Source organism: Hemiscyllium ocellatum, chromosome 46 (assembly GCF_020745735.1).
Source record: "Hemiscyllium ocellatum isolate sHemOce1 chromosome 46, sHemOce1.pat.X.cur, whole genome shotgun sequence".
In the NCBI taxonomy this organism is placed as follows: domain Eukaryota; kingdom Metazoa; phylum Chordata; class Chondrichthyes; order Orectolobiformes; family Hemiscylliidae; genus Hemiscyllium; species Hemiscyllium ocellatum.
The window spans coordinates 4265142-4286654 of NC_083446.1; the positions used below are offsets into that span (position 1 = coordinate 4265142).

At 48.2% G+C, this 21513-nt stretch overlaps 1 protein-coding gene across 1 annotated transcript in view; it reads left to right on the forward strand.

Annotated features, from left to right (window-relative positions):
• Window positions 1-11855, forward strand: part of LOC132836103 (pre-mRNA-processing factor 39-like) — a 28764-nt gene extending 16909 nt beyond the window's left edge. The window contains exons 8-14 of the mRNA XM_060855371.1: window positions 257-421; window positions 854-980; window positions 4367-4635; window positions 6893-7077; window positions 8590-8664; window positions 9325-9478; window positions 10230-11855. Of these exons, the coding sequence (XP_060711354.1) occupies window positions 257-421; window positions 854-980; window positions 4367-4635; window positions 6893-7077; window positions 8590-8664; window positions 9325-9478; window positions 10230-10292 (1038 nt within the window). The 3' untranslated portion in view covers window positions 10293-11855. The remainder of the gene's footprint in view (window positions 1-256; window positions 422-853; window positions 981-4366; window positions 4636-6892; window positions 7078-8589; window positions 8665-9324; window positions 9479-10229) is intronic.
• Window positions 11856-21513: the final 9658 nt, after the last annotated feature.

Sequence of the window (21513 nt, forward strand, 5' to 3'; positions counted from 1 at the left end):
CTGCCTGCCCTCCCGTCCGTCTGTCTGTCTCTGCCTGCAGCCTGTCCGTCTGTCTGTCTCTGACTGCCTGCCTGCCTTTGAAGGGCGGGGCCTAAGAATTGTTCAGAAAATCTATAAGCACCGAAGAATCTGCATAAATTCCATTCAGTTGGAATAGTTTAAGGAAGGGGGGGATGTGCACGAGGCTAGAATTTGGAGAGTGTGGAGTTTTCTGTTCCCTCACCTGCTGCTGGTCCTTCTGTCGCCCTGCCCTCAGATTAAGCGGCCGTACTTCCACGTCAAGCCCCTCGAGAGAGTGCAGCTGAAAAACTGGAAGGACTACCTGGATTTTGAGATCGCCAGTGGCACTAATGAGCGGGTTCTGGTATTGTTCGAGCGCTGTATGATCGCCTGTGCTCTGTACGAGGACTTCTGGATCAAGGTGAAGCCCCTTTTCTCAGAAGCTTGCACCCGGGGGGTCACCCCCCCTCCGGCTGTTCTGCAGATCTTACCCGATCGGCAGCTTGTGTTTTTTTTTTGTTCCTTTTTGAAGTTTTGTGTTTGTTGGTTTATTTTTTTTTGTTTTTGCAAGCGTTCCAACAAAAAAAAATTTCACATTTTACTTTGATGATCTGACTTCTAACATAATCTTTTAATTCCATTGCTGTTTTATCTGCACGTGTTGCTTCAAACTAAAGAAGTTAAGGGATTGCTGAAGAAATGTATAAGCGTGTTATCACTGTGAGTGCCCCCTCCAGTTCTCAATAAGCTGTACCATGATGCCTTTTTATTTTTTAACACCCGGCGCCCAGCGCGTCGGAGCACTCTGACCTTGTGTGCCTTCATCCCCTTTCCGACTTCCTTCTGCCCGCAGTACGCCAAATACCTGGAGAACCACAGCGTCGAGGGAGTCCGCAACGTTTTCCAGAGGGCCTGCATGGTCCACCTGCCCAAGAAGCCCACCCTGCACCTGCTGTGGGCTGCCTTTGAGGAGCAGCAAGGTGAGGACCCCACCCGGTCGCTCCCCGGTGCCGGCGTTGTGAGGAGAGGCTGCGTAGGCTTGGGGCCAGGAGCATCGGAGGTGACCTTTTATAGAGGTTTATAAAATCGTGAAGTGGGGGGGGGGGGGGGAGGGGGCCCACAAATAGGATGATTAGCCAAGGTCTTTTCCCAGGGTCGGGGGAGTCCAAAACTAGAGGGTGTAGGTTTAAGGTGGGGGGGGGGAGGGACCTAGGGGGAGGCTTACTCACCAAAATGTATGGAATGAGCTGCCGGGGAAGTGGTGGAGGCTGGTTCAATGACCATATTTAAAAGGCACCTAGATGGGTACATGAATAGGAAGGGTGTAGAGGGATATGGGCCGGAGGCTGGTAAATGGGACTAGATTGATTTTAGAATATCTGGTCGGCATGGACGAGTTGGACCGAAGGGTCTGTTTCTGTGCTGTACATCTCGGACTCTTAAAAATGTCGATAGTAGTCATGATTTGGAGATGCTCGTGTTGGACTGGGGTGTACAAAGTTACAAATCACACAACACCAGGTTATATTCCAACAGGTTTAATTGGAAGCACTAGCTTTCAGAGCAGCGCTTTGACCACCTGATGAAGGAACAGCGCTTCGAAAGCCAGTGCTTCCAATTAAACCTGTTGGACTATAACCTGGCGTTGTGTGATTGTAACTTTGACTCTTAAAAATACTTCCCCCTCCCCCTCCCCCTCCCCCTCCTATTACCTAGTGGCAGAGACAGAAGCCTGTCTAAATACTCTGGTTCAGATTTAAACAGCTATTAATCTGTGGTCGAGTTTAGTTAGTCTCTGAGGGTAACCATGAAACTTTCCTCCAATGTTATAAAATCCTGCTTCCTTTACTGATCTCCTCTGAGGAAAGACATCTGCTGCCGGTACCTGGTCTGGCCTCCCTGTGACTCCTCCTGACTCTCCGAAATATGGTCAACTCTTATACCGCCATCTGAAATGGCTGAGCAAATAGCTCCACTCAAGGGGCAATTGGGGATGGGTGGCAAATACTTGCTCTGTCGACAATGTCAGGGTCTCACAACAGAGTAAGAAGGTGACTGAGAAATAGCTACTTACACAGTGTGCACTGTAAATCTACAGAAGTCATTAAAGATAGTGGGATGAAGAGCTGGTATTTACACACAGTATATCAGGCTTCGGGAGTACATCAGGGAGATTATGATGAGCTTATACAAGACTGTTTGGACCAAGGCTAGAGTGGTGTGCCACATCGTATCAGATGAACGTTAACAACTTGGAGAGAGTGTGGAAGAGGTTTGAGGGTAGATTGGGAAGTTGGGACTATTGTCTTTAGGGAGGAGATTTGATAGAAGTCTGGACAGTGGGCAGGAGGTGAGTAAAATGGTCAAGAACCGTGGGGCACAGTTCAAAAGTGTTGTGCAAAAGAAGTACGTATGGTGAAGAAAGTGTCTGTTTTTCACGCAGTTTGGAACTGTAGAGGAGGCAGGTTAAACTGAGCCATTCAATAGGGCTTTGAATGGTTATTACAGTGTGCAGGGTTGGTGTGGCTGAAGCCAAGAGTTTGGCTGTAAATTCAAACGTGCAGAAACCTAGTATGGTCACCACGGGCTGAATGGCTTCCCTGTGCCTCGGTTCAGTGAAATCTTACTGGGGCAATTATTTCATCCATTCGTCATGGAATCAAGCCTAACCGATGCAATCTGTCTCCATAATTTTGTCATTTGACCATTTTGCCCCCAATAGATGTCACCCCTGCCAGTTTACACTGCCACAGCTGTCTCTCGGGTAAGGAATTCCAAAGATTCGGAAGCCTCTAAGTGAAGCAATTCTTCCTCAAACTGACAGCTCCTCATTCTGAGCCCCCTCCTATTTGTCGACCCTCCAGTCGGGGAGAAGGTGGAAGATGCACCCTCTCCATCCTCCCTCCTGTCGAACACACTGCAAAAGCTGATGCAATCACCTCCCTCTGATTTGAATATAAGCTCATTGTACTCAACCTGTCCTGGTAGGAAGGCCTGTTCAGGGAGCTCTGTTAATCGCGGTTTCAGTGTTGGTATGTGCGGGGGAGGAGGGGGACAGTCATGGGATTGAACTTTGAGAGCCAACCTGACAAAGCGAGGATAGTTAATCAAGCTAACGGAGCTGAACTGGCAGGCACTCCAGAATGGAGACAGGAACCATAAATGCAGAGGCCTGTGGTGTTTAGCATTACACAGGATGTGAGTTCAGCAAAAAAAAAAGATTAAACACGAGGCCGTTGTATCCCTTGTTAATAACAGTTCAGTCCGTTTGCTTCAGTGCACACTCTGTCTCAGCAGTTCTACCTCAGTTTGTTACAGTTTCGGGTCAGGCCGTGCAGTTGCAAAGTCCTTACTGAGGCAACCCACAATCTGTGATGGTTGACCGCTGGGCCAGAAACGTGTGAATCACACAAAATGAAAATCTCAACCTGCTGCAGACAAGACGAGAGAACCCATCGAAGATTCTCGAGACCAGTGGCCCTTTATTTTTAATCACGGGAGTTAATGGCCTGCCTGACCCAAGGGGAGTTTGTCAACCAGGCTCGCTGTTTGCAAGGTGTTAGGTGTTGTCCCTGAGTTGGCTGAAGCAACTGAGGGACAGCCGCTGTGAGCGGGATTCACCTGTTCAGAACCGCAACTTCCCCCAAGGGCTGGGTACGAGGCCAGGCTAGCAACCAGTGAGCAGCTTCCGTAGGTGTCAGCTGGGTGAACAGACAAGACCCAAGGTGGCTGTCACAAAGATCTCTCTCTGCATGTCAAGCTCAGACCCAGCTTCTCATGTTTAACGGGGAAGGTGGATAGAGGTCCGAGCAGGAAGGGGTGACCGGTAGGTTATGTAGGGAGTACAAGGAGGGTGAAGGTGATACGCGTGAGGATTGTGGCGTGGGGGGCTGGCTGTGTGAGATTTAAAATGCGAGGAGAAGGAAGTTTACAAAGTCTCTCTGATACTCCACAATAGCTTTAAGTTAAGGGGTGGTAGGTATAGGACAGATGTTAGGGGTAGATTCTTTACTCAGCGAGTTGTGAGTTCATGGAATGCCCTGCCAGTAGCAGTGGTGGACTCTCCCTCTTTATGGGCATTTAAACGGGCATTGGATAGACATATGGAGGATAGTGGGCTAGTGTAGGTTAGGTGGGCTTGGGTCAGCGCAACTTCGAGGGCCAAAGGGCCTGTACTTTTCTATGTTCTATGTTCTAATACTGACTTGGTGTACAGCTGGAGAAAGGGATTGATGGGCTTGACGATGGGGAGGCCCCTCAGAAATGCGACACGCTTCTGCCTCCTGCTGGAAGCTGGTTTGTGCATCAGCTGTATCTTTGTCATTTTCCTTCAGCCCTCCCTGACTGATACGGAATTCTGCCCTAGGTGACCTGGAGGAAGCCCGCCGTATCCTCAAGTCCTTCCAGATGGTAGTGCCAGGGCTGGCCATGGTGCTGCTGCGGCGCGTGAGCCTGGAGCGTCGCTGCGGGCACCTGGACCAGGCAGAAGAACTCCTGCGTGAGGCCATTGAACAGCACAGGGGCACCACCCTGGCCTCCTTCTTCTCCATCAAACTAGCCCGGCAACTCCTGAAAGTCCAGAAGAACATGGCAAAGGCCCGGAAGGTGCTGCTGGAGGCTATCGAGGGAGACAAGGTGAGGGAGATGGGGAGAGGATGGTTGGGATAGATGCTGTGTCCCAAAGTGATGAATCCTATCATGGTACATCACAAAATAAGGCTCTTCACCCCATCGTACCTGTGCTAGCTCTCTCCGTGACTTATTCAATTAGTCTCGCTCCTCTGTTGCTTCCCCTAGCTTCTCAAGTTTATTCCCTTCCAACCATGTATTGAATTCCCTTTTGAAAGCTGCTGTCTTTATTACTTCAGTTTGAGGAACGTTCTTAGTTGGTGCTCTGTCAGGATGTCACAGGGATGCTTCCTCCTGTGGAAGAACCCAAATCCGACCGTTACTCTTGAAAAGTAAGGAGGTCCTCCATTTAAAGCTAGAGACAGTGGCATGAGAGTCTTTGGAACTCCGATTCCAAAGGGTGGGGGAAGCAGGGAGCTTCGTTAATTGTGGAAGTACTCGTGGATGTCCCAGGTTGATAAAAGGCACTATACAAATGCAAGTTTTTCTTCTGTGGTAATTGCGTTGCACAGTATCATGCCCATCATCTACATGTGGCCCAAGTTGGGCAGCTTTGTTAGCTTGCCGAAGGAAATACAGAAGAAAATTGAAGCTGGTTAGGTAGAAGTTGGCAGAGTTCCTCCAGATCATGGGAGAGATTTCGACAGGGGAACTGAGCAAAGTTGGGCCCCGATTGAAGCTTAACGACTGAAGAACTGGTGGAGGGCGGCAGAAACAGGTTTTTATTTTACCCAGTGGGTGGTGAGGAGCTGAATTTCTGAGAGCTGTGTTTATGGCCAGCCCCACTGCTGCTTCGAGCACTGCACGTTGATGTAGAACACTGGAACACTTGGGGGAAGCAGTGGTGTCGCAATAATAACACTGGCTAGTAATTCAGGGCCCCGGGCTGATGATCTGGCTGGAGATCTGAGCTTGAGTCCCACCAGAGATGGTGAAATTTGAATCCAGCAAAACAAGAGGCTAACCTAATGGTGACTATGAAAACATTGTCGCTTGTTGGAAGAACCCATCTGGTTCACTGATGTCCTCTCGGGAAGGAAGTCTGAAGTCCTTGCCTGGTTTAACCCATCGGTGACTCCAAACCCACAGCGATGTGGACAATAAATGCTGGCCTAGCCAGTGACCCCTACATCCAACCAACAAATCTACTGCAAAATTCCTGTATCAGCCAAGTGCCATTTACAAATAATTACAACCGCTCCCACTGTTACAGGACATCCAGTTAACAGGAATGACCCTGTTACTCCTGATAAGCTCTGTGAAGGGAAATGTTGTTCAGCATCTATCCCGAGGACTGTTTATGCAATAACAAGGGCTTCCACTGAGTATTTAAAACACTAACGTTGAAATGCTGACTCTGTGGCTTTCAGACCATTGACTGTGTTTATTTCCTGACACGTTGCACATTAATGTGGAACCGTGTTTTCCCGTCCGGAACACCTGTCAAAGCTGTCTTCCTGTTCCGGTCACTTGATGCTGTTGTGACTGGGTTGCAGGTATACATTGCAGGTGGATTCCCATGCCTGTCTTTTTAATATTTAGATTTTGCTGTCACGTTCAGGAGTACAATGAACAAGTGTATAATGTCGCCACACCTGGTGCCATCTTAGTACAAAGGTGCCTGGGTACCGGAACACTTTGTTTCTTTTAATACTTTGTACCTAAGTTTGAATAGTTAAGCATTACTTTCTAAAATAAGTAGAAAAATAAAGAATTTTTTTAAGATAATAGATAGCAATTGTAATGTAGTGTCCTATCTCCTGTACTGGAGAAATACTCCAATTCCCAAACTGGAATATTAGGCAAAGCTGCATTTGGAGGGGTTTTTATTTTTGCCAGTTGGATGAAGGTGTACTGGGCCTGGCTTGATGGGTTGAGTTACCGCACACCAGTCTCTGAAGCTCCTACACCAGCTGGCACTGGCGGCTAGAATCCATCTCTCCCACTTCCAGGTAAAGGAGAGCAAAGTGTCCCTGAGGATCAAATTCTGGTGGTTTCCACCGAAGTGTCAGCTCCTTGGGAGCTGGCTATCCTGTTGGGACAGTCTGCCTGTGCTATTGTTGAGTGGACTTTCTCCATGTGGGCTGGCGTGAGGTGGTAGCCACCTTGGCAGCATATTTCAGCACATGTTTTCAGCCTGTGTATATGGTGGAGGGGGGGAATGCCTTGTATGTTCCTCCATGAGTTGGGTGGGGAGGGGGAGGGCGGATGATGGTTTTGCAATAGCTGCCTCCCTCTGATGCAGAGCCTTTGGCCTCAGCAGGACAACCCCAAACTCTACCTCAACCTGTTGGAGCTGGAGTTCAGCAGTGACATCCGCGTGAACGAGGGCAACATCTTGGGCTGCTTCGAGCAAGTGCTGGTCAGCTCTCTCCCCCTCGAAACCAAAATTGTCTTCTCCCAGCGGAGAGTTGAGTTCCTGGAGGATTTTGGCTGCAACGTACAGAGGTGGGTGTCTCTGTTTGGTATCAGTTGGGGGGTGTGGGGGGGGACGCGAAATCTGTGAGTTGTCGGGTCTGTCAGAAAAGCACATGCTGCACCTCCTGCACTCCGGAATATCTCAAATTCCGAAAGCATAGGAGAATATTTCCACTCAGAATGGGGAGACCAGAAAGGTGGTGGGGGGCAACAATGTCAGACAGTCAAAGACCAGTGGAGGGGGATAAAGAGGCTGGGAGCAGGACTGAAGCAGGATGCAGATCGCCCTATCTGTGCTAGATGCTTGACTGTGGATCAGACACTGCCCACACTAACAATTGAGTGTCTCACTGCCAGCCCACACACTTTCTGTCTCCGCTGATTGGAATACTTAATCCCCCTCACCAGTACTCCAAACCACTTTCCCTTCCATAAAGGCTCCCTACCCTTCCGTCTGACTGAGGAACTTTGATTATCTGAAGGAGATCTCGAGGTCCGGATAGAAACATTACATCCAAGACGTGTTTCCAACACTGATCGCGTCTTTTGTTTACACTGATTGATTAAACAGGCACCGTCTCCAAATGACTGACCTTCCGCTCTCTCTCTTCTTCCAACACACACACACACACACACACACACACATATTCCCTGCAGTTCTACAGAGGGCTGTGCCCTAAGCCCCCCCCTTCCTTCCACAGATAACCTCTCTAACGTTGTCTTGTACAGGGCAGAGTGGAACCTGTCAATAAAAAAGCTGTGTGTGTGTGTGTGTGTGTGTGTGTGTGTGTGTGTGTGCGCGCACGTGCGCACACTATTTGGAGACTGGCCCCACACAGGCAGCTGCAGCAGTCTTGTTGGTGTACAGTCCAGCTGCCCAGGAGAGGGACGGGGGTGGCCGCATGGCGGAGAAGGGTGGGAGGAGCAATGTTGAATGGGGTTGGGAGAGGCAGGTGTGGGGTTAGAGGCTCGTGTGTGTCATCACCTAAGTGGAGAACAGACTTTTAAAACTCCAAGACCCAGAGGAAAGGCATTTAATTGATTAACTGAATAATTGATTATGCAAACGAAATAGTGCCCGCCCACCTCGTTCAGATATTCAAGGTGCTCCTGTGAGTGTGCGTGACAGTGTTCGTTAACATTGAGTGCATTGGGTCTTTCGAATGTGAAAGGCGTCCCATTCAGACTGGATTCTTTATTGTGAGAGGGCCCTCACAGTGGTTCCCTACCTGTCCACCACACCAGGACCCCTGTGAATATCCGCCTGGCTGCGCTGTCAGAAGTCAGCCCTTTGTCAGGTCTGCAGACTGGTGATGCCAGCTACCTTCAGCCAAGATTAGAAAGAGCTGGGCTGTTAACAACTGGGGATCTGAGGTTGGAGACTATTAAACAACCATTTCAGCTTCTCTCTCGGAAGCGGTGAGTGATTTAGCCCCTTCACTAGCTACAGGCTGCAGCCTGAGGTGGTGTATGTCTGCTGTATCCCATTGTCAGAGCCTGATTAGTGTCCCACATGTTTGTTCTCCTCCTCCCCAACTACAGTTTGTTACACGCTTATGATGAGCATCAGAAACTCCTCAAGCAGAACTCCAGTAAGAAGCGAGCAGCTGAGAACGGGTGAGTGCTAGCTGATTGTTTGCTTGTTTGATTTTGCTGCCTTTGCAGTGTCACTTGTTGCTCCTGGCCTACTGTCTGTTTGCAATGCGAGAGAGCAGCCAGCCTTCCAAGAGTTGGCAGAGAGTGCCCTGATCCCACTGAGTTGAGCATGAAAGGACAGTGCTCACTTTTGGTGTTCCTGAAGGCATCACGTCCCTGCCCCTTGCAGACAACAGCGTATTTACCATATCCTGCTAAATCTGTGTTGATCAAATTGTCTCCTTTTTAATATTGGTTGAGGTATCAAATGCAGAATCAGTCCTCCGGACTCCAGCCTCTTGACTGAGCCCTGGTCCTCCCAGCAGTGCAGCGCCCCTTTGAGGGGTCGCGGTGCCCCCTCAGGGACGCCCCCCCCCAGGCCCAGTGTAAGCCCTGCTGGACCTGGATTTTGTGCAGAAGCCCCCTCCCCTGTGTATAAGGGGTAAACCCCTCCAGTTGTACACAATGGGGTGCAGGTTGATGGGGGAGTGGGCTGGGGGTGTGGGTTCACGAGGGCACACAAAAGTGGCCAAGATCTCCAAGCCCATGAGTCATCCCTTCACGGACAGGAGTCTGCCACTGACCCTCTTCCCTGAGAACACCGAGGGTGTTTGTTGATGATGTAACCCTTTGGCTGTGCAGCACTGAGGAACTCGAGGAGAAGCGAGCAAGGATGGACGACGCCTCCGCCATCAGCACAGCAAGCACTGCCACCACCAGCACCAGCTCCACTGCCCTCATGAGTGGCGATGTGACCAGCAGCCAGGCAGCATACAACTACAGCGCGTGGTATCAGGTACAGCTCTGTCCACCCCCTCACCCCCCCCCCCCCCCCCCCCCCAACCCCCCCAGAATTTCCCTGTTCCCCTCAACACACTCGCCCCTTTCAGGCAGCAAATAGGAGCCCTTCTGGTCAGCCTGAATATGTCTGTGGACAATGGTCTCTCTTCCTGTTAGTGCACAGTCCCACCCCACGCTCCACAATGTTGCCTGCTCTCTACCTGCCCACTATCTGTTTTGGTGACCTCTCTGATAGCCGTGTCCCCCTGAGAAGTACAGGGCAGCAGATGCAGAGGAGCACCACCTCCTGCCAATTCCCCGCTGAACCCCTCACCCATCCCGACTTGGGGATACATTGGCCGCTCCTTCAGTGTCGCTGGGTCATAATTCTGGAGGGGCGTAGTCGGTGTAGGTGCACTCGCAGACCGGTGTTAGCTGTTCAAGAAGGCAGCTCACTACCACCTTCTCGGGGGGGGGGGGGGGGGCAGTTAGGGACGGACAGTAATTCCTGGGCCCAGCCAGTGATGCACTCATCCCAGGAGCAGGTGAGGAACAAATGTGTGAAAACGGCGGCAACAGTTTGTCCAATGGGGCAAAGTGTGCAGCAGTGCTCAGAGATTCTTCACCCCTCACCTGGCGTCTCACCAAAAGCTCGAGCCCTCTGGCTCAGTCGAGAGCATTTAGTTGCAAATGTAGGCTGGGCTGGGCTTTCCACAGGAGGCAGTGTCTTGCACCAATCTTCCAGTTGTCTTTTTCTCTCATTGCAGCCTTATGGATCGTATGGATATCAGAACCCGTGGAACTACAGTCAGTATTACCCACACAGCTGAGACGAGCCGGTGGCCTGGCTCGAAGGCGTGTGAACTATGTACATACTGAAAAAAAAGGGACCGATTTCTGTTTACCCTGCGTTTTTCTAAAGCCCCTCAGCCATCAAACACCATCCCCCAGCCCCTGATGAGCAGGAAGAGACAGCCAGGCACCGGTAACGAATCCGCGAGGTGTTTTGTGTCCGTTGTGCGGTTGTGATGTTACCCCTGAAGAAAACGACGTCTGTTTCGAGGAGACCGGGCATCTTTTGCGTGTTGTTCCTCCTGGCAGGTGTTACCGTCAGGCACCCTTCCTTCTTCGCCCTCCTCTTCCTCATATTTAACGTGGAGAGCAAGAAGGCCACGGCAACATTTTAATCTGTAGGAGGGTTCGGTAACGTTTGGTGTGTCGTTATGTGCTCGCTTTGTTCTCTCCAAGGTGGGGGGTGTTTAAGAGAGCAGGCTCCCTTGCCCCCTTACCTCCACCTGCCCTACTTCTTTGCTCCTCCCTCCACACTCCCCCAAGGTGGAGTCTGTACCCAATAACCCCCTGCTGGGAGTGAACATCTGGATTGACATCTCATGCTCCTTCCCTCACAGTGCACTACCAAGTAAGGGGCCCTGTGCAGCAGCTGAGACAGAACGAGAGCGAGATGGGTTGGTCTTTCCGACCTGATTTCCACAAGCCAAAGAATTTCCTTTTCTGTCATCTCCTTGTGGCTCCAGTGCCCGCTCTTGCTGCGTTCCCTGGTGGCAGCCTGCAGGTAAGTGAGCCGATTTCCTGGGAGGAGGGGTTTGGAATTTGAAGTGAGACCTAATAACTGGGCACAGGTACAGCGACCTACACCAGAAGGGTACCTGAAATCCCAGGCTGGTTCATACTGGGATTTACAGTGCTCAGTTACACGGAGTAGCCAAGCGGATGACTCCCAGCACAGTTTCATGTCAAGAGTTACGGCCATTCTAAAAGGCTGTCTTGTACTCTTGACTTCCGCTGTCTGTCTCAGCCGTCTGTTCAAAGATGTGAGCACCCTGCCACCCAGAGTCAGCCGCTAACCCCCCCCCCCCCCACCCCCAACACCGGCCTTTCTGTCGTCCCTTTTCCTCGCTCTCCACCCCACGTCCTACCCCCCCCCCTTACCTTTTGAAAAGGTAAAAGCTGCCGTGAGCGAGACACAGTGAGTGCGTCCCGTGAGCGGGTCTTGGCTGGACAGGATCCTCTCCTGGCTGAATGCCCTTGACACGGCCTCACCTCAAGTGTAACACTAATCCTGCTCTCTGATCCCTTTCTGCTGCTACTGTAAAGGACAGGTTCTCACCAGCGTTGTCTGTCTGTTGTTGCACAGTGCCGATGGTAGTCTGTAAGTTGACATGAGTTGATAAGCCAGAGATTTGTGTTCCACCTCGCAGCCACCAGTGACTGACAGCAGATCCCTGACACCTCCAATGTGAATCTATTTTTTTTTCATCTTCTGTACAAATTCTTGTTCAGGCAAAAACAAACACATTTTTGCAAGTAGCAATTTTTTAATGAATGTAATTTTTTTCTGTGAATGGATGGTGTAAATAAAAGGAAGATTGGAGACGGCTATTTCTGTGCGGTCTGTTGGAGACTGGGCTCGGGAAGAACTTTCTGGAAACATTACATCTGGTATTTAAATACACAGTCTGTACAGAAAATACCCTTTTTCTCCCTCAGCATTCTCAGTGTTTTAAACCTTATCCAGAATTCACTCTATTAAGGTCAATAGCATTGTTTCTGGTTTAAAAAATACCTCTCTGCTTCACAGTCATACAGCACGGAAACAGATCCTTCAAACCAACCAGTCCATTCCATACATAATTCCAAACTAAACCAGTCCCACCTGCCTGCCCCAGGCCCAAATCCCCCCCCCCCCCCCCGCCCCAAACCTTTCCCATTTGTGTACTTAAATGTCTTTTTTTTTAAAGATATTTTTATTAATTTAATATTTTGACAGATTTACAAAAATAAACAGAACTTTCAAGCACAAACATTAATATAAAAATAGATCTTAAATATATAATCATCAAAATTCAAAGGAATGATACTAAAGAAGAAAGAAAAACAATGAAACTCAGTTAACTACTAATCTAATCCACAATTATCCAGAGTGTATAGTTGAGTCACTTACATCCTTCAAACGAAAGAAAATGTTCTCTAATACACTCATAACAGTATAATAAAAAGGAAACTATTTCCAAACAATAAGAACAAAAAAAATAAAACATGTTTGAATGGAGATCCTCCCCCTTATTCTCAGGGGGCCTTACTTCCTTTCTAAAGGTCCACCATATCCTCTCCCAAACAGTGTCCCACCCTTGACCCGGGCGCTCCTTAATAGGATTTAGATATAATACCGAGCTAGAGTTAACAGTGAGCGCCCCACCCATACCTGAGTATATCTGATAGCATCAATGCCACATACAAACACACAACTATAAAATTACAACTCCAACAAATTACAGTTAAGTATAATAACATAAAATAGCAAGGGAAGACAACCCTGCTCCCAGAAGCAAAAGTAAAGTAAAGTATCCATTTCTCCCCACGGAGTGTGGAAGAGGCAAGCCAACATAAATTGTCTCTTACGATTTATTTAAACGAGTCTAAAAGTTCCTTAGCCTCTTCTGGTGATCTAAAATTATACTCTGATCCTTCGTGGGTAAAGCATAACGTCGCTGGGTAGCGTAAGGTGTATTGAATATTTAAGTTCCTTAGACATTTCTTCACCTCATCAAACGCCTTCCTCCTTCGTGCCAAAGCCGGGGAGAAGTCCTGAAATAACATAATCTTGGATCCTTCATGGATCATGGCTTTAGGATCCTTACCAAGCTTTCTGGAGGCGTCCAGGAGTATCTGCCTCTCCCTATAACTCTGCAGCCGGAACAAGACCGGGCGTGGGCGCTGGTTTGGGCCAGATCCGCGTACTACGACCCGGTAGGCCCACTCCACCCTTACCCGGTCAGTTTCAGCCCCCAGGTTTAAAAGCTGGGGCAGCCATCGCTCCAGAAATACTGCTAACTGTCCCTTCTCTTCTTGTTCAGGGAGGCCCAGAAGACGGATATTCTTTCTCCGATTTCTATTATCCAGGTCATCCATGTAAATTTCAAAGGCCCGGACTCTCTGCTCCAGAGCTCGCACCTGTTCTGCAGCTGTTTGTGCTGCAGCCTCGGAGGTCGTGGCCTTTAGCTCCGCCCCCTTCACTCGGCCCTGTAATTCCTCGAGAGCCTGGCTGTGTTTCTGCAGCTTTTCTTCGAATGCATTCCATCTCTGTCTGGATTCTGCAATGAAATTGACGAGTGTCGTTTCCAGCCTGGCAATCATCTCTTCAAGGCCTGTTTTTACATCAGCTGCAGCCGGAGGAGGAGAGGAGGGTGGGGGAGGGGTCTTTGTTTTCTGAGAGCTGTGGGATCCTTTTGGTTTACTCATTATCCACTTAATATTAAACTGCTTAAATATAATAGTAAACAGCTAATTAAGGTTAGAAAATGTTTTTGGGTGGTTTGGTAAGTGTGGTGGGAGTGAGTAACTCACTTTACCCAGGTTTTGGGAAGAGCACTGTAAACTCAGACTTGCTGAGTCGCCGCCATCTTGGATCTCCACTTAAATGTCTTTTAATTGTTGTAACTGTACCCGCATCCACCACTTCCTCAGGAAGTTCATTCCACATGCAAACTACCCTGTGTAAAATATTTGCCCCTTGTGTCTTTTTTTAATCTTCTCTCACCTTAGGAAAAAGTTCTCTCATCTTGAAATCTCCCGTCCTAGGGAAAAGACACCTCTCCACACCCCTCATGATTTTATAAACCTCTATAAGGTCACCCCTCCACCTCCTACACTCCAGTGAAAAAGTCCCAGCCTTGTAAAACAGCTTCAGTGACCACTTAAAACCACAGCAAACATTTTTTATTAATCAGCACCTATGGGACCAGGCGTGTGCTGATTGATTGATTCACTATTCCATATAATCAAGAGGTCCACACAATCAATGTAAAAGCACACACTAAATAAGAGAAATGTAATGCAGAGGGTGTACAGGTCATTGTTATTCTTTATTTACAGCATAAATCACTTAAATAATAATGCAATTTTGGCTTAAATACAACTTAGCAACAGACAGCCTTCTCACTTACACCTTCAACCGGCTCTCCGGACATCGAAGTATTCAACATTGAATCAATTGTTGATATTTCGTGTGGTCATTCAACTGAACAACATTGAGGTAAATAAATTTATTTACAACTCTAATTAGATTACCTACAGTGCAGTCCACACCAACCCGCCGAAGAGTAACCCACCCAGACCCATTTCCCTCTGACTAATGCATTTAACACTGTGGGCAATTTAGTATGGCCAATTCACCTAAGCTGCACACCTTTGGACTGTGGGGGAAACCCACACAGATATTGGGAGAATGTGCAAACTCCACACAGTCAGTCACCCGAGGCTAGAATTGAACCCGGGACCCTGGTGCTGTGAGACAGCAGTGCTAACCACTAAGCCACCGTAATAATTGGACAGAATAATATGGTCAACTTTGTGATATTTGAGGTGTACATTTCTTTGCTGATTTATTGATTGGCGCTGGTTGCTATATGACATCTCCATCGGCAGTAGTCTCCATCACAAATGCTCCCCAGTTAGAAACGGCACAATGCTAGACACCATATTTCCATACAACGTGGCAAGTTTTTATTTGTTCACCTCCGCTCCGTTTATGAATTGTTCCAGATTGCCCAGGCTGTCTGGTCTGAAAAAAACTAGTATCTCCTGTATTTAAAATGGTCTGTGACACCGTTCTCAAGTGCCTTTGAACAGATCGACGATGACAGAAAGAGTAGGATTGCAAGATATTATTTAAAGGGGGAGGAACTGCCATGCAGAGGAATCTTGTACATGAATCAAAAAAAAAAGACAGCATTCAGGTGCATCAAGTGGTGAAGCATGTTGAATGTTGGTCTTCGTTGCAAGAGGGATGGATGGTAGAAGTAGGGAAATCTTGTTCCAGGTCCTTGTTGAGATTCAAAGTTTGGGAGAAGATTTGTAGCTCGGGTGCTCGTTGTTGTGGTTCTGTTTGCCGAGCTGGGAGTTTTTGTTGCAAACGTTTCTAGGTGACATCCTCAGTGCTTGGGAGCCTCCTGTGAAGCGCTTCTGTGATGTTTCCTCCGGCATTTATAGTGGTTTGAATCTGCCGCTTCCGGTTGTCAGTTCCAGCTGTCCGCTGCAGTGGCCGGTATATTAGGTCCAGGTCGATGTGTTTGTTGAATTCCCAGAGGCATGGCACTCATCCACTGATTCCATCAACAAACACATCGACCTGGACCCTATATACCGGCCACTGCAGCAGACAGCAACTGACAACCGGAAGCAGCAGAGACAAGCCACTATAAATGCTGAAGGAAACATGACAGAAGCGCTTCACAGGAGGCTCCCAAGCACTGAGGATGTCACCTAGAAAGGGGACGAAACGTTTGCAACAAAAACTCCCAGCTCGGCGAACTGAACCACAGCAATTGTTGAGATTGTTCTTGGAGCACTGCATTCAGCTTTGGTCTCCTAACTTTCATCGATTCCTACAGCACAGAAAAGGCCCATCAAGTCTACAGTACCACTAAAAGTGCGCTAATCCAAATTTCCTGCATTTGCCCTTCAATGTTGTATTTGAAATACTCATTCAGATTTTTCTTTATAGATTGGAAGATTTCCAGCCTGCACTATTTTCTCAGGCAGTGCATTCAAGGGTCCCACCATCCACTGAGAGAAAAGGGTTTTTTTTCCCTAACTCCCCTCTGAATCTCTTGCTCCTTCCCCAAATTTTTATTCCACCCCACCTTGTAATTGACCTTTTCAACAAAGAGGAACAGCTGCTCTCTCTCTTCACCCTGACCATACCCCTCATAATCTTATATACCTCAATCGTGTCCCCTCCTCAGTCTTCTCTGCTCTTAAGAAAACAATCCACGCCTAGTCTCTGCTTGTAGCTCCATTTCTCCCTCTCACACAACGTCTTGGTGAAATTTTCTAGTGTGCTCACATCCTTCCTGTAGTGCGGTGACCAGAACTACCCCTAGTACTCTGGCCAATACTTTGTACAACTCCAACATTCTAGGAGAAAGGGAGGACTGCAGATGCTGGAGATCATGAAAATGTTTTGCTGGAAAAGCGCAGCAGGTCAGGCAGCATCCAAGGAGCAGGAGAATCGACGTTTCGGGCATGAGCCACAATTTGTCAAAAATCACACAACACCAGGTTTCATTAGAAGCACACGAGGCTGTTGGATTATAACCTGGTGTTGTGTGATTTTTAACTTTGTACACCCCAGTCCCAACACTGGCATCTCCAAATCATGACAGAATTTGTCTGTTTTTATGTCCCACAGAGCCTCCAATACCTCCCCATTTCCTGTGTCAAACTGAGCAAGTTCCTTACAATCTCTTTTCCTGAACTCCCTATCTGTGTTCTCCTTTACTGGAGTAAAGGCCGAAGAAAGGTATTCATTCAATAACTTTCCAATATCCTACAGCTTCTCTCTCGCTCACACAGAATGCACCCCTTGGGGCCCTACTTGTTCCCTGTTTGACCTCTTCAGTGTATTTTATCTTTGGGAGAGAGAGTTCATTCAACTGCAATGCCTTTTAGTTCATTGGGATATGGGCATTACTGGCCATTTATTGCCTGTCCCTAATTGTCCAGAGGGTAGCAAAGGGTCACATTGCTGTAGCTGTGGGGGTAGATCAGACTGCTTAAACCCTGACTGAAAGGACATTAGTGAAATCGGATGGGTTTTCCAATCAGCATTAGGTTCACTGTCATCTTTAAGACGCTTTAACTTTACCTTCTTATTGAATTCAAATTACACCAGCTGCCAGGGCAACATTTGAACCCAGGTACTTGGGGTCTCAGGATTAATAGTCTAGTGGTAATACCGCTAGGTCATTGCCTTCCCTAAACATGCAGAAAGCATTGACGTGATGGACCTGTATCCATTGGAGTTCAGAAGAACGAGTGGGTGATCTTGAAAGATCCTGAGGACGCATGGCACAGGAAAATTCAGGGAAGATGTTCCCCCTCAAGGGAGAGTCAACAGCGAGAGGGCACAGTTTCAAAAGAGGGAGCCTCCTATTGAGCAATGAGGAAGAATCTGAGCATTCTTACTGTTGGGAATTATTTTCCCCAGCGGGCTCCTAATCCTTTATGATCGACTGAGGGCCCTTTTTAACGTGTTTGCCTGGTAAACAGGAGGATGGACTGAACTTAACCAAGCTTGGACTTTGTGGCACAGCCCTTCAGTGAACGGGAGCACCGTTACCATTCTGGGTAGCTGCTGGCCACCGAGGAGGGCCGAGAGATCTCCAGCTGTGGAAATCCAGTTCGGTGGGGAGGCTGGATTCATTCACCTCAGCATCAGGGAGGCTGAACTGGCAAAGCCTCGTAATGAGGATGACGAGGACATGATTCCATCTGTTTAATAGGGGAGCTGTTACTTCATGCCAGGTTCAGCAGTATCTCTGTCCTATAGCGGTTTTGTTTGATTCTATTCCCATAATGCCTCTTAGTTCAGTGGTAATATTTTAAAAACACATCCTCCAACCTGTTTCTGGGATACTCTCAGCTACTTAACCTCATACCCACCATGCTTTCCATCACACTCCCTCCAATCCAGGCCTTCAGTGTCTCCATTCCTCCCCGAGCCACACCCCATAGAAACCACTGGAGCCAAGTTTGAGAACGCAAACAGATTTTATTTATTTATAAATGCACCATGGCATTAGTTCAAACACTTCCATTCGATCTCCAATCACCATTTTAAAAATGTTAACCCACGGACAGTGACTGGCCAAGATGGAGTCCACGGACTAGTTGGCATGAGTATTCGCTGGCATCTTGAACCTCTCCTTGTTACCGTGTTGAAGTTCCCTGCCTGCTGCGAGGCCACCATCATTCCAATGCCAAAGAGAAACCATGCAGCGTTCTTCAATGATTGCACCCAGTGGCTCTGACCGCCATCATTATGAAGTGCTTAGAGAGGTTAGTCCTGGCTCACTTCATCTCCAGTCTCCCAGATTGCCTTGGTCCTTTGCAATTCACTAAAATCGGTGCAACAGGCCCCTAGCCATCTCCTTGGCCCTACATTTATCCCTGGAATATCTGGATAACAAGGATACCTATGTCAGGCTCCTACTTATTGACTACAGTTCTGCCTTCAACAACATAATTCCAAATAAATTTATTCATAAACTCAGACCTAGGTCTCAGCTTTCCTGCTCTGTAACTGGATCCTCCATTTCTTGACCCATCGACTGCATTCAGTAAGAATGGACAGCAACACCACCTCCACCATCCTTCTCAACATAGTTACCTTGCAAGCTCCCTTCTGTACTTATACACTCATTACTGTGTGGCCAAATGTCACCCTAACACCATTTACAAGTCTGCTGACACCACCACCACCATCAGATCTCAAAAGAATAAACAACACAGAATACAGGATGTAGAGAGCGCTTGGTGGGGGCGGTGTAAAGACAACAATCTTTTCTTCCATGTCAGCAAAATGAAGGAGCTGGTCATTAACTTCAGGACGCAGAGTGGAAGTTTCGCCCCAGGCTGCATCAATGCTGCTGAGATGGAGATATTCCAGAACATCAGGTTTCTGGGACAAATGATCACCAACAAATCTGTCCTGGTCCACCCATGTTGACACATTGGTCCAAAAAGCACAACAACATCTCTGCTTCCCTCAGGAGGCTAAGGAAATTCAGCATGCCCACAATCTTGCCAATTTTTGATAGGATATTTTCTAGGGTGCACCTATCTGGATCCATAGCTGCTCTTCCAAGGAAGCCAACAGTCTACAGAGCCGCAAACTCAGCCCAGTCCATTACACAAACCAGCCTTCCATCCATCCCTCCCACTGCCTTGGGAAAGCAACCAACATAATCAAACACCCTTCCCATTCCAATTATACTCTCTTCTGTTGAGAAGAAGATATAAAACTTTGAATAAGAACAGCTTCTTTCCTGCTGTTATCAGACTTTTGAAAAGACAGCTCAAATGTTAGTTCAGATCTCTCTCTCTTCACCTTGACCACGGTATTCCACACTCTGTTCTGCTACCCTGATGCACTTGGTGTGGTATGATCTGCCTGTGCTGCGCGCAAAACAACATTTCCCCACTGTATCTCAGTCCCTGTGACAGCAAATCAATGAATCCAGGAATCAGTTACAGGTGAGCAGTCAACTTAAATCCTGTTACAGATCCCTGCACTACAAGTGTATGAGGAGAAAGTGAGGACTGCAGATGCTGGAGATCAGAGCTGAATGAAGGGCTTATGCCCGAAACGTCGAATTTCCTGTTCCTTGGATGCTGCCTGGCCTGCTGCGCTTTTCCAGCAACACATTTCCACCACTACAATCTGACACAGCATGTGTGTGAATGCTCACTACCATACGCCTGACGTTAAGGAGGGTGGAATCTTCCTGAAGAAGTGATGGAGTGTCCGTGATAACAAAAAGCTCCTTTTCAAGATCACTTGGGAGAACAAGGAGGAAGTAGAAAGTGGTGGTTTTCTCAATATCTTGTCTCCTCCTTTTGAATAAAACTACATTTTGTGCTTTAAAGAAATTGAACAAAGTGGAAGACAGTTGATCTGATTCACACACCAGGTCAGGGTCAGGCGGCAGAAACCCCTCATCTTCTCTTCAGACATTTGCTAACCAAATCTGTTTGCCAATATCGTTTCACATCCCTGGAGCAGTTGTGACCTGAACCCGGGATGCAACACACTGTACCCACAAGAGCTTCTCTCTTCAAATCTCAGCCACAAGACAGTCGAACCCTCCTCGAGGGGTACCCTTCTGCTTTCCGTTTTATCCAACGTACTGTAGCAGCCAGCACACCCTTCCCCTTGGTGCTGTCACGGCCCAGTTTGAAATGGGGTTCAAACTGCTGACCTTCGGGCTGAGATGGGATACACGTTGCAGAGTGCAGCTCGATGGATTCACAATCAGTAGTGAGGTCCAGGAGTAAGTTTGCACTGAGAGACTGGCTCACCTCATTTCACACTCTCAGTCAACAGACACCCTTCGCCACAGGCTCAGGGGAGAGTTGAGCAAATGGATAAGCAGGTGGAGGCCACTGCTGAATAGTACGCAGAAAAGGGCAGAATAGCCAACTCCTGTTTCCGATATTACAGACGGTGCTGACCTATTGCAAGCATTGGCCTGGACCTTTTCTATCTCCTGCTGTACGTAATTGTTTTTTCAGAGTAGATTAGATTCCCTACAGTGCGGAAACAGGCCCCTCGGCCCAACCAGTCCACACCGACCCTCCGAAGAGTAACCCACCCAGACCCATTTCCCTCTGACTAATGCACCTAGCACTATGGGCAATTTAGCATGGCCAATTCACCTGACCCGCACATCTTTGGACTGTAGGAGGAAACCAGAGCACCCGGAGGAAACCCACGCAGACAAACTCCACATACAGTCTGCCCGAGGCTGGAATCGAACCTGGGACCTCAGTGCTGTGAGGCAGCAGTGCTAACCATTGTGCCGCCAAACACAGCAGTGGTTAACTGCTGAAATTTAACATGTTGCAGTATAACCGGCAACCCCCACAAAGGGCAGCAGTAGGATGAGGGGACTGCAGTGTCAAATAGACTAACCAGGGCAGCTGGGGTGTGTGGGGGTGTGGCAGGTGGTAAATGGACAGTCCCTATCTAACACCAACAACTACAGGAAGGTTTAGAAGATGAATTATTTAGCTGCTTGGTGATACAGAGCTTGGTTATTGCTGGGGGAAAAAAAGAAAAACTTGCTTTTGTTTTGCACTCAGGACAGTTTGCAAGAATACCAATGTAAGGGGAGAGTCGACATTCATACAGTACTGAGAGGAGTTAACTGTACCCTCGAGTGATTGAGGTCTTAGCCCTCCCTCCCTGTCGCTTTCTGCTTTAACTCACACGTTTACAAATTGTCCCAAGGAGCGCAGAGAAGGAAGCTTTAGTTTGGCAGATGATTTGTTACATAAACCAGTTTGTCCACATGTCACTGAAAAGCTGTTGCTGATCAGATGGGTGACTGTCTCAGGTTCTCTGCCAGGATGACATAGCACTCACCCTGTGCCTATGAATCAACAGCCTTCAGTCCTCCTCCCCCTCTCCCACAGCAATGACCCCTTCCCACCCCCAGAAAACCTCTCTCAGTTCCCAGACCATTCCCC